Genomic DNA, 13,227 nt, shown 5'->3' with positions numbered 1-13,227 from the left:
AAAAACCTAAAAATAGACTTACTATATGATCCAGGAATCCCACTCCTGGGAGTATATCCAGAGAGAACTCTAATTTGAAAAGACACATGCACCTCAATGTTCATAGCAGCACTATTTACAATAGCCAAGACATGGAAACAACCTAAATGTCCATTGACAGATGACTGGATAAAGAAGCTGTGGTATATTTATACAGTGGAATACTACTCAGCCATAAAAATTATAAAACAATGCCATTTGCAGCAACATGGATGGACCTAGAGATTGTAAGCCAGAAAGAGAAAGAAAAATACCATATGATGTCACTTATATGTGGAATCTTAAAAAAAAAAAGCCGAATGAACTTATTTACAAAACAGAAACAGACTCACAGACATAAAAAACAAACTTATGGTTACCAGGGGGTGAAGGGGGTGGGAAGGGGTAAATTGAGAGTTCAAGATTTGCAGATACTAACTACTATATATAAAATAAACAACAAGTTTATACTGTATAGTACAGGGAACTATATTCAGTATCTTGTAATAACCTATAATGAAAAAGAATATGAAAACAAATATATGTATGTATGTGTATGACTGAAATATTATGCTCTATACCAGAAATTGACACAACATTGTAAACTGACTATACTTCAATAAAAATACATAAATTTTAAAAATTGAGCACTTAAAAAAAAAGCATACAAATAGCCAACAGGTACATGAAAAGGTGCTCGCTATCACTAACCATCAGAGAAATGCAAATCAAAACCATGATGAGGTTGTCACCTCACACCTGTAAGAATCATCAAAAAAGTAAGAGATAAGTATTGCTGAGGATGTAGAGAAAAGAGAACCCTTGTACACTGTTAGTGGCAATATAAATTGGTACCACAACTACGGAAAACAGTATGGACGTTCCTTAAAAAAGTAAAAACAGAACTACCATATGATCCAGCATTCCCACTTTTGGGTATTTATCCAAAAGAAATGAAAACTGGATCTGGAAGAGGTATGTGCATCCCCACGTTCATTGTGGCATTATGGACAACAGCTAAGGAAGTGGGAGGTCACGAGGCAGACCCTGGTAAGGGAGCCCAGGGGCAGACACTTCAAGTAACCACCCAACAGCCATTCCCCCCTCCTTTCTTCTCATCAGAACCTGCATCCACCGACAGAGGTAAGACATGAAGGCTACTAGCCTTTCCAGCCTCCCCAGAAATCAGAAGTGGACAGAGCTGGGCCAGTGACCATGTGCTGTGCAATGAGGCAGAAGGGAAATTCTTCAAGGATAGAATGTTCCATATGGTTCAAAAAAAACAAAACAAAACAAAACAAGGAAAAACCCTCACACTCAGTTGCATGGGAACATGACGCTTGAGATGGCAGCAGCCATCTTGCAATTTTGAAGAGTGATGCAGCTCACACACTCAGAAGAGCACAGAAAAAGGTTGGAAAGGGCCCGAGGTCTGATGATTTTCCTGAGTTGCTGAACCAATCCTGGAATGACGTAGCTCTACACCCCTTGGCAAATGAGGTAATACATGTTCCCATTATTCAGATCACTTTCTACTGGACATTCTATTATCTGCAGCTAAAAGCATCCCCACTGGTACAGCTGCCAACCACCTGCCTTACGTATGTACTAAAGACCCAATTAACAATCTAGCAAAAGGTTTGTTCCTTTAATCATGGCAGGAAAAAAGATTCTTTGTATTGGGTCTAACTTTCTACGTGATTTTCAGAATTGCTTTTGATTCTTTCTTAGTAGAGGCAAAGGAAATAACACTGATTTCATTAAACATCCACCTTGTGTCAAGCACTATACTAGGAACTTTATCTAGGTTGAGTCATCACAGCAACTTCCAGACCAGTCCCTTGGGCCAGGAAAGTAAAATCGCATCTCTATTTTCTCCAATCTTATTTAAACAACCTAGCATTTCCTTTCATTACAAATGCAGACCACAAAATACCCAGCAGTGCTTGTGACTTTGCCACCTATGGAAATCACAGATGTATTCATCACACTGCAGTTGTTGAAGGTATCTCGAAATATCATTGACCCTCATCACCGTTCCAAATGTACCATAATCCTTAGGCCCGCAGCAAAATTGTATCGAATGTGTTAACAAAGCAGCACATATGCTACTGCATCACATGTTTTTAAAATGTTTTGGTAACTGAATGTTAATATAATTGGCTTCCTTTGTAATCCTATGTGTTTTATTTTATGCATCTCAAAATGTTCTTCTAAAAAGAAGCACTGGAGGTTTCACCAGAGTTATAAAGGAGTCCTTGGAACGCAAGGGGTTTAGACCCCCTCTAACCAGTCCCCCTTGTGATCATTCTCAATACTGTTTGATCCACTGTCTATACCGAAAACCAGGGTAAGCTTTTTAAAAAGATAATTAAGATGACATTTCTCTGTTTAAACCTGAAACAAATACAAACGCTTAACGGGGATTGCCCTGGCCCTGCGGGATCTGCTTTTTCCCTGCTCATAGCTCCTCCCGGGTTTCAGATGCCCCGAGCCCTCTATCCATTGCTCACTCTGCTCCAGCCATGCCGGCCACCTTCCTTTTCTTGGACATCTCCAAGCAGTTTCCCACCTTGGGGGCTTTGTCCTTCCTGTCCTCTGCCACTTCATTCTCATGCTTCAGTGATGAGCTAGGACATCACCTCCACAGAGACTCCTTCCACGCTTTCGGGCGCCAGGCAGCGCCCCTCCCCTCGCCTGCCCCGCCTGCACTGATTTCCTGTTTACTTCCCTCAGAGCACTTATGACAACATAACTATATTGATTTTTGTTCACTCTCAATCCTGGCATCTAGCAGGGTGCCTGGCACACGTAGAAACCTGACATTCACTGAATGAATAAATGGTAGAATAAGCGAATGAGGAAGCTATTATTAATCCATTTTACAAGGCAGGAAATTAAGGCTCCAGGATGTTCAATTACCTGTCCAAGGTCACCCAGCGGCAAAGTTATTATTTTAACCATAGTCCCCTAGGCCTCTTCCTTAGTCCTTCCATCATTCTTTCTAACTTCCTTTTCCCTGCTATGTTTCCACCAATCTGGAAAGCAGAAAAGACTCAGTACAAGTTCTTATGGTGTGATTTCTTGAGACATTAGTGCTCCAGTGCTCAAGGATGTCTGCCTTACAAACCCTCAAAGCTATTTCCCTTGAGTATTTCCCGGAGGGCCAAATTAAGCAAAAATACATTACTTGGATTGAGCGGTTCTTTCTGTGTCTGTATGTCTCTCTCTCTACATACACACACTTTCTCATTTCTGAATCTTATAAATACAAACAATAAAATCAAATATCAGGGAGAAAATTCAGAAAAGGGCAAATGAAGGAAGGAAAAAAATTAGGTAAACCCAGAGCAAACCTCAGTATACAAAAATACACATTGTACTCAAGCTATGTGGACCACAGTTCCGGCCACTTGCTTCCTAGTAGCCAACATAAAATGAGAAATACAATCAGTAACATGACTTATCCTGGAGATTTAAAAAATTCCATCAATTTCCAGCAGGAGCACAAATCTTCCTGTTTCTAAGTCCTGAGAGAAATTCCTCTGGTGGGTCCTTATATTGAAAGCATGGTAGGATACAGTGGTCAGTATTTTAAACCACAACTGTATAAATAAATACATCAGGCTTCACAAAACGGTGTCGTATGGCATGCCTTCATAGACATGGCTAGTATGATGCCAAAATCTACGCAGCATTGGACCACTTTCCTATTCAAAGCATGGTCCCTGGACTAATCACATCATCTAATTAGGCATCACCCATTTTGCTAGAAATGCAGAATCTCAGGCCCAATCCGAGGCCTGCCGAATCAGAATCTGTATTTGATTAACAGGATCTGCAGGTGATTCCCATAACATTAAAGTCGAACAAACACTGGTCTAGCAGTTAAGCTGGATTTCAGGTAAAATTTGTAAGAAACTAGTATTCATTCATTCACTCATTCAACAAATATCTACTGATACCTTGACAGAAGGAAATGATTTTTTTTAAACATAACATCAAAAGCACCACCATAAAGGAAAATACTGATAAATGAGATGCCATTAAGACTGAGTGATAAAGGAAGCCACAGATTAGACAATATTCACACCATCACCAAAACACAGAAAGTTGAGTACCTAAACCTGTACCGAGCACTGTCTTAACACCTAAATACAGCAATGAAACAAAAACTCTCTACTCTTCTGGCGTTTACATTCTAACTGAAGACAACGTAAACAAAATTAGTAAAATGAAGCAAGAAAATGGCGAAAGTCAGGGGACAGGGGGGCAGTTTTAAACAGGGTGGACGGAAGGCCTCTCTGAGGCGGTAACCTGTACAAGGTCAAGGAGCTAGCTATAAAAATAGCTGGGGAAAGAGTATTCCAAGCAGAGGGAACAGTGAGTACAAACACCCTGAGACAAGAGAGGCCTGAAACAGCAAGAAGGTCGGTGGGGTTGAAGCCGAGTGAACAAAAAGTGGAGCAGCTAAACAGGGGCCAGATCCTGTGGGGCCCTGTCAGCCATTTTAAGTGTCTGAGCTCTGACTGCCAAGTGAGATGAGAAGCCACTGGAGGAAAGGTAATAGGGAGCCATTGCAGGATGCTGAGCAGGGTAACGACAGAATGAAAAGCATTTTTAAGAAGACCGCTTTCTCAGAGGTACATGGACTGGCCCGAGTGAGAGAATCTAGCCCAGAGTACATATATCGCACTAATCCCAGGAAAAGGTGATTGGTTCACGCAACTAGGTGGCAAAGACGTGCCACATAGGGTGGGGAGGATCTAGACGAGGATGATAACTGAGGGCACTGCCAGAGGAAAGTGAATGTAAGTGACACTGGAGGGAAAGAAACCCAGGACATAATGGCAGATTATTTATAGAGAAATGACAGAAGTTCGCGGTTCAATTTAATCAAGGTTTACAGATCACCTCCTGAGGGCAAAGCCCTATGCAGGCTGGGATGTGGGGGTGGAAACAGTGTCGAAGACTTGTATTTTCCCCTAAAAGGGCTTCCAACCTGGTATGCTTAGCCTCTGCCCCGCACTTTTCAAGCCTGAACTTCTTGGTTGCCACAGCTGAGGCTGGCACTGAGACTAGCTGATCTGCTCAAGTTAAGAGCTGGGTTTTTTTTTGTTTGTTTGTTTTTTGTTGCTATTGTTGTTTTTTACCTCAGAGCTTGTTCTGTCTCCTTGGAGCAGGGGCCAAAGCACCTCAACTTGATTAGTATAAAAAGACAGATCTAGTTTGGCAGCTGGGCAAAAGAGAGGTCTTATTAAATGTCTTTGTGGCTCAGCACTGCAGACTGGCCCTGGGCCACCAGTCTTGGGGCAAGGAGTCCTTCTGATCTGTTTCCACCTGCATGACCTGATGGGTCTCTCACTCTGCCATTCCATTCTGGAGAAAAGCACAAAAAGGGGATGAAAGCAAGTTGAAGGAAAACATCTGGGAAAAAAAATCTCCATGAACTTGAAAATTGCCTACTGCCAGACTGCAAGGTCTTAAGAGCAGATGCAAATATAATGCAAATGATATGTAAATAGCCCCGTGGCCTTCTAAAAGGTTTTATACAACTGGAAGGGCCCTTGGGAAATTGCTAGCAGATAACAGTGACTCAGAAGCAGAGTGAACTATTTCAAGACAACTTTGTCACACAGCCCTTTGCTGCCCTGCTAGCACAGTGCACGGTGTTTAGTAATCTTTTTTCTCACTTGAATTAACCTCACCTGCTATAAATCCAAAAAAAAAAAAAACAAGCCAGCCTCTGTCGAGGTTATCTAAGTTAATTACACTTTTAAAACACCATGTACCTTTAATTCTTCTTCAAATGCCTCTCTCACCGAAATAGAGAGAGCCAAGTTAAATGTGTCACTTCCTCCCTAGAACAATATTTGGCTCCAGTAGGTTATGAATGAAAGTGCCTCTCTTTCAGTTCTAGTTACTATGATACTTTGGAGGATTTTTTTTTTCCCTACTCCACGGGAACTGGCACATTCTCTTCCAATATCCACACGCTGTATTTAAAGTGAATCCAGAAAAAAAAAAAAACCAACAAAAAACCTCACATAGTTGTGAAATCCAATTCACTTTAAGGAGCTGTTGGAAAGCTATTCATTAAGAAAGCCTGCCCTGTCAAGTCTGCTGTCGTCCTGACAAACCTAACGATACACTTTAAAATGAAAAAAAAAAAAATGCACGTTGGATTATAATGGGGTAAAATTCTGTCTACATTTATGTATTTAAAAGAGGACACCCCTATCAGATACGCATTTTATCAGAGCCATACGATGAACTGAATAGAAAGCAACACAGGGGGCAGTTATTCTGGGTTACAGACCCGGGGATTGCAAAAGCAACTTACCTTCACCTTAATGACAGAAACAATAATAGCGTAATCAGCTCCCCCAACTTCTATTACTTTCTAGTGCTCTAATATTTGAGGGTGCTCAGCTTTTGACAGGAGGGTCAAAGGAAGGGAAATCTGTTTCATTTCTGAGAATTAAAAAAAAATCTCACGTGAAAGGGCCTCCAGAAAGCTACTGGGCAGAGGCATCTGGGGAGATGTCACGTCCGCCTTAAAACATGAACAAAGCGCAAAGGCGCGGGAATCCCAACTGAGAGACTGAAAGAGGCAGTGGGCGGGGGGAGGGGAGGGGGAGGAGACGGACAAAAGCAAGAGATAAACCTCAAGAGACTCAAAAAAAGGACTGTGATAGACAAAGAGTAACAAAGAGAGATGGAGAACAGCCAGGGGCGCTGCTCCCACAGCCGGAGTCTGGGGCCGGGCGGCGGGGCAGGGCCGGGCCTGGCAGGCGGCGAGCGCCCCCCCGCGGCCGGGGCTGCCTCTTACCTCCTGGGCGAGTTTCTGCTTGAGCACGAGCGCGGCGCACAGGTAGCCCGCGCGGCCCACGAAGAGCTCGTCGGAGCCGCACTCCAGGAAGGAGACGGGCGCGCAGACGGCGCACAGAGCCCGGAACTTGGCCAGCGGCTGCACGTAGTCGGACCGGCCCAGGGCGTGGTACACGAGAGTAGCCACGGCGTACACGCCGGCGCCCCCGAGCAGGAAGGCGGCGCGGGTGTCGGCGTCCGGCTCGCCCCACTCCTCCGCGCGGGCGCACGCGTCGATGAGGCGCTTGGCCGAACGCAGGTAGCGCTCCCGGGCCCCGGCGAAGAGCGGGCTCTGCGAGACGTGGTAGAGCATGTAGGCCACCCCGGCCACGCCGCCGTATAGACCCCCCTGGCAGCTGCTGGCCGCGGCCGCCGTCCCCCGGGCCTCAGCGCCGCCCCCGAGCGGGGGCAGCTCCTGGAGGATGCGCTCGATGGTGGCGGTGACCAAGGGCGCCACCGCCTCTTCGCACTGGCCCGCCAGCAGGCTGCCCTGGTAGTCATCGAAGCGGTTGGCGAAGCAGCGCTTGGTGTCCATGCTGCCGCCCGTGCCCCCCAATGCCGAGCCGGGGTCCGTTGGAGGGCGCGCCCTGCGGTCCCGCGCACCACCTCTCGCTCTTGGAGGCACTCGGATGGCGGTGGATGCGGCCGGGATGGAGCGAGGAGGCTGAGACGGGAGGTGACAAGAGGAGGCGGGCGCGAGGAAGAAGCACGGAGCGGATTGCCAAGTGGGGCACCGGGCTGCCGCGAGGCTCCCGAGTGGCCCGGGCGAGCGCGGGGGATGCGCGTCGTGCGCCCCCCTCACAGAGGCCGCGCCCTCGCCGAACCCGCCCCCTCCTGCGCCGCCGCAGCTCGGCCGCCTCTCCGAGGGGCCGAGGTGATCTCCGGCAGGACCCACGCGGGGCCCGCGCCACTCCTCCCGCTCCGCCCTCGGCTCCTCCCCTCCCGGCGGAAGGCCAGGGACGCGCGGGACACCGATCCGGAACGCTGAGACTGGGCGTACACACACCTGGCGGCGGAGGTGAAGACCTCGAGTCCCTCGTGTACTCCACGGGTGGCCCTCCTCGAGTCAGCAAGTCAGCAAGTCAGCATCACCTAGGAGCATATTAAAGATGCAGCAGCAGAGACTTTGCTCCAGACTAGTGAATCAAAATCAGCATATTTAGCAAGATCCCCAGGTGATTCGCACGCACGTTAAAGATTGAGAAGCCACTGAACTAGTCTAGAGTTCCGGGGGAAAAACTGGGTGCCCTCCTGAAACTTGGTTTTCATCTTGGTCACTTTGGAGTTCTCATTCTGAGTGTTTCACCCCAAAGGCGGAGGGATTTGAATGCATCACGTTTCATGCATTAAAACGGTGAAATGCCTCATAGGGAAACTTTCTCTCGCCCTTGGCTGTCCTGTTGTTTTTCTTGGCGTATACAGAAGTGAAAATTCAAAGAAGCACACCGGGATAAGGTAAGGGATGAGGGTTCGGTCTTTCTCCCAGAGACCGCCCCCGCCCCCTCGCCCCTCCCGCCCCCCCCATCCAGTTCCTTCATAGTGAAGGCCCTATAAATATCTTGAGGTCATTAACTAGTTAATATCAGGGTAAACGATGCTGAGATTATTAATTAATCGTTTTGACCCTTTTCTCTGTGTCCTTCCCTCCTTTCCTTCCTTCCCATTGTTCTTCCCTCCTGCTTTCTTCCTCCCCATCCCCCCACCCCATCCCAGGGTTTTTGAGAGTCTCCTATGATCCTGGACCCTGAAAATAGATGGATAAACAAAATGGACATGACCTCTTGGAGCTTACAGTCCAGTGGGAAAGATGGAAAATGAACAGTTGCACACATGAATTGCCTTTCCTTTGCTCAGCTGTTTTAAAATAATTCTTCCTTTCCCAAAGTGTTGACCAGTGACGGCCAAAAAGGTCACCTTTCCCAGGAGTATTTGCATTTGGCTAGGGAGTGTGCAAGGCGCAAAAGAATAAGTGACTCATGGAAAAGTTTCCGACACTTTGTGGGGAGAGCAACGACTCCACTTACTTGAAAGGCCACTTTTGCTTGGAGGTAATTTTTTTCCTCAAAAGTGTTAATTGTCACAGTGTTTTGGAAGAAGAGATTAAACAGCCTGCCCCTCCGTCCTTCTCCTTGCTTGATGTATTCTGGAGAAGGAGTTCAGTTTGCCAAGATTACTGGCAGGACTGACACTTCCACAGAGTAGATGGTATGGCCTCCATCCTCCTGTAGTGTGCCAAAACCAGGTTTCTTTTCAATGATAATAATACAAAGCTAAGTCAGTCCACTTTTCAGCAGGGAGTGTGACGGGCCAGGGAGATCAAAGGATCAAGTGGAATGTTTCATTTCTCCTTGGGGCTTCTTCCTCATCCCCCAATCATAGTAGGCATTACAAGTGATTTTTGTCCCTTTAGACAAGGAGACATAAAACGCAAAACTTCTCAGGCAGAAATGAAGCCTTATTCCACTTTCTCCCTCCCTACCTCACCCTGGTCGTCAACCTAGAGGCGACTGTTCATTCTGACTCTGATGACCCTTCCACCCAGCCCAGCACCAAGGTAGCACCAGCAGCAATGACAGGGGTTTGTGCTGACTGGCTTCAAAGTAAACCTGGAAGCAGGTCTCCAAGAGGAGGAGCTCTGCTTTATTCCTAGTTGTGTCCCCCTGCACCCATTGCCAAAAAATTCTGCCTAACAAGCAAGCGCACAATCTCGTAGTGTATAACAATAAGTGTATTGCTCATGCGTCTGGGATCTTGGCTGGGTGCTGGGGGTGGGCCGGGTGTCGCTTGGGAGACTAGGTCAACTGGGCTCTGGTCCACATGTCTCTCATCCTCCAGCCGGTCATTCCCAGCTGGCTTGAATGGCAATGGCAGAGGGGCAAGAGCACACGAGGAAACATGCAAGACTTCTCCGGGTCTGGTCTCAGAACTGGCATGCTCTTTGCCTTATCGACATGTCACATGAGGAAACAGGGGGTGTCTTTCTGGAATTCCAAATTTACATGACAAATTGTGTGTATACAAGGTGGGGTGAACTATTAGGGTTCCTAGGATTTTCTTTCAGACAGCGATGCCCACAAGTAGAACAAAGATCACAGGATGGATGTGAAACAGCCTGATCTGGGAGAAGCAGGAAGCTAGCAGTATCCAGAGGCCCTCTGAAACTCATGGGGCAAATTACCCCTATTACCTGTACATTTCGTTCCCAAAGACCTCAGCACTTTTTCTGTTGCACGATTACCTGCAAAACTTCAGCCCAGGACATTCTTCAGGGTGGAGCTAGCTATTTAGACCATGTGTGGCATCACCTCTGATAGTCATTTACTTAATTTGCAAGCAGTTCTGTTTATTTTAATATCATGACTCTACTAGAATACACTCTCCATGAGGGTAGGGCTTTTTGCTACATTAATTTAATTTACTGATATGCACCAAGAGTCCAGAATAGTCCCTGGCACATGTAGTAGGCACTCATTAAAAGTTTGTGAAATGATAAATGAGTTGCCATAAGAGCACCATGAGCAAGGTAACCTGGAGTGCAGCCTGCAGAATGAAGCCTTTCTTGCAACTTTATCCTGGCTTGATTGAACTCCCAGGGTTTCCTTGGATCCTTTTGCTCTCATGAATGCAACAATGTCAACATTCTGCAGTTCCTGCTTCCTCACTTTGTCTGTTTCTCCACAAAGTCAGGTGACCTCTATACTTTACCTTGAATCCAGTGACTTCACACATTCTATTTTTAATAACTAACCCTGGGTAGCAGATTATATTTTCCAAATATGGCCCCAACAATATCTGCTCTGCCACATGGGCCTCTACAATGTGACCTTGACACTCCTCTCATCAGGAGGTAAGGGATGTGCCCCCCCTCTTGAATCTAAGTGGCTTATGACTTAACTTGTAACCAATGGAATGTGATCCAAATGACACTGCATGACATGCAAGTCTAGGTCATAAAAAACGATAGAGCTCCCATGTTACATGTGGGAGTACTCGTAGTTGGAGCACTGAGCCACCTTGTAAGAGTCTAACTACTTGTGGCCACCATTTTGTGAGGAAGTGAAGACAATATGAAGAGGCCACTTGTAGGTACTTGGGTCAACAGCTCAGCTGAGAGAATCAGCTGACAGTTATGTGAATGAGCCACCTTGGATATCCAGCCCAGTTGAGCCTTCAGATGACTACAGCTCCATGAGAACTAACATCCCAAGCCCTTCCAGAATTCCTGACCCACAATATTATGAATAAAATAAAATAGTTGTTTTAAGGTACTAAGTTTTAGGGTTATTTTCTGTGCAACAATGGTAACTAGAACATCCTGCTAGCTTCTTATTATCCAATGCAATAAAGTCTGCTGTCATCTATATTGCCCACTCTATGGGTCATCCAATGCCATAAAGTCCTTGTAATCAATAGTGCACTCAAGAGGCATGTTATGGAGAAATCTGAGCAGGGAGGCACCGAGTATGCAGGCACACAGAAAGTTGTGTTCCAAAATAATTATTCTAGTTGGACTCTTTAGAAGTAGCAGTGACCCCACAAGAAATTGCAGCCTACACAAAACTTGCCAAAGCCATTTATTTTGCCCTTATCTGCAAGATTTTTCCTGATATTCACAGAATCTCTAGCAGCATTTGCTGACAGGCAGCTCCCAGCACATGGTTTCTGTGATCTTGCTGAATTGCCCAGTTCCCAGTTCTTCCTCAGTATTTCCTTATTATGCAGATTGTGCAAAATGATGGATGGAAAATAGTTTTAGCGGGTTCATCAAGGAAATCACATAAAATTATGCAAAACTATCCAGGAAAAACATATTAAAATTAACAGGTTCCTCTTATGCAAATCATCGCTATCTAAGGTGAATAGGGAAAAAAAATCAGTAATTGTGTAACTGTCAAACCTCAACACAAGGTTTAGTACATTTTATGGTATAAACCATCCTAAAAGTACTTTCAGAAAGTTTTCCAAAGTTCTGCTCAAAGGGTGCATCCTGGAAATGGTTTAGCTAACTAAATCAGTGCTATGTCCAGTCCTTCTAGCACATTTTCTTTGGAGATATAGCTCCAATTTATTAGCAACCTAATTGGAGATTTCTCCTGCTTCTGCCCCCTATAGGCCATTCTCAAAATAGCAGCCGGAATGATAAAAGCCAAATCTTCTAACTGATGGTATCAATGTTTCAAATATCCCACAAAGTAAAATCCAGACTCATAGGATGGCCTAAAAGGCTCACAGCCATCTGGCCCTCATCATTTACCTGACTTATCCTCTTTTTCCTCTTCCTCTTTCTCCTTCAGTTCCAGCCACACTGGCCGCCTTGATTTCCACAAACACATTTGTTATAGCCTTAACTTAGAGTTTCCTATGCCGTTTCCTCTTCCTGGAATGCTCTTCAAGATATATTCATGGCTTGCCCTTTCACCTCCCTCTCAATGACATCTTCCCCAGCTATTATTTTAAATTACAACCTTTCCCCCTACCATTCATTAGTGTCTAATAACTATGTATTTTTACTGATTTAAGCTTTTTCCTTTTCTGTCTCCCTCCACTAGAATGTAATCACCATGAGGATAGGAGTTCTTGTCTCTGTTGTTCCCTGCTTTATCCTCAGCATCTCAATTAATGCCTGGGACACAGCATTTGCTCAATAGATATTTATTGATGTCTGTGATACCCTTCATAATATGAAAAACTTCCACCAATTCCTAACCAATGGCTGAGCTTTGTTCTCTGCTTTTTTTTTAACATTTTTTATTGATTTATAATCATTTTACAATGTTGTGTCAAATTTCAGTGTTCAGCACAATTTTTCAGTCATTCATGGACATATACACACTCATTGTCACATTTTTTTCTCTGTGAGTTATTATAACATTTTGTGTATATTTCCCTGTGCTATACAGTGTAATCTTGTTTATCTATTCTACAATTTTGAAATCCCAGTCTATCCCTTCCCACCCTCCACCCCCCTGGTAACCACAAGTCTGTATTCTCTGTCTGTGAGTCTATTTCTGTCCTGTATTTATGCTTTGTTTTTGTTTGTTTGTTTGTTTTTGTTTTTGTTTTTTAGATTCCACATATGAGCGATCTCATATGGTATTTTTCTTTCTCTTTCTGGCTTACTTCACTTAGAATGACATTCTCCAGGAGCATCCATGTTGCTGCAAATGCTTTCTCTGCTTTCTTGAACAGTTTCCTGATCGTACCCCTCTGCACAAGCAGCTGTAAAAATGTGCATTTTTGATTGCATATATATATATATTTTATTGAAATATAGTCAGTTTACAGTGTGTCCATTTCTGGTGCACAGCACAATGCTTCAGTCATAGATGAACATATGTA

At 45.0% G+C, this 13,227-nt stretch overlaps 1 protein-coding gene across 1 annotated transcript in view; it reads right to left on the bottom strand.

Annotated features, from left to right (window-relative positions):
- LANCL3 (LanC like family member 3) overlaps positions 1 to 7,732 on the bottom strand; it is an 87,686-nt gene extending 79,954 nt beyond the window's left edge. Inside the window, exon 1 of the mRNA XM_072956664.1 lies at positions 6,851 to 7,732. Coding sequence (XP_072812765.1) covers positions 6,851 to 7,423 — 573 coding nt within the window. The 5' untranslated portion in view covers positions 7,424 to 7,732. The remainder of the gene's footprint in view (positions 1 to 6,850) is intronic.
- Between the last annotated feature and the right edge of the window lie 5,495 nt (positions 7,733 to 13,227).

The sequence above is a fragment of the Vicugna pacos genome, chromosome X (assembly GCF_048564905.1).
Source record: "Vicugna pacos chromosome X, VicPac4, whole genome shotgun sequence".
NCBI lineage: Eukaryota > Metazoa > Chordata > Mammalia > Artiodactyla > Camelidae > Vicugna > Vicugna pacos.
Note: the sequence above shows the minus strand (reverse complement) of the source record. Positions and strands in the feature narration are given on the sequence as shown.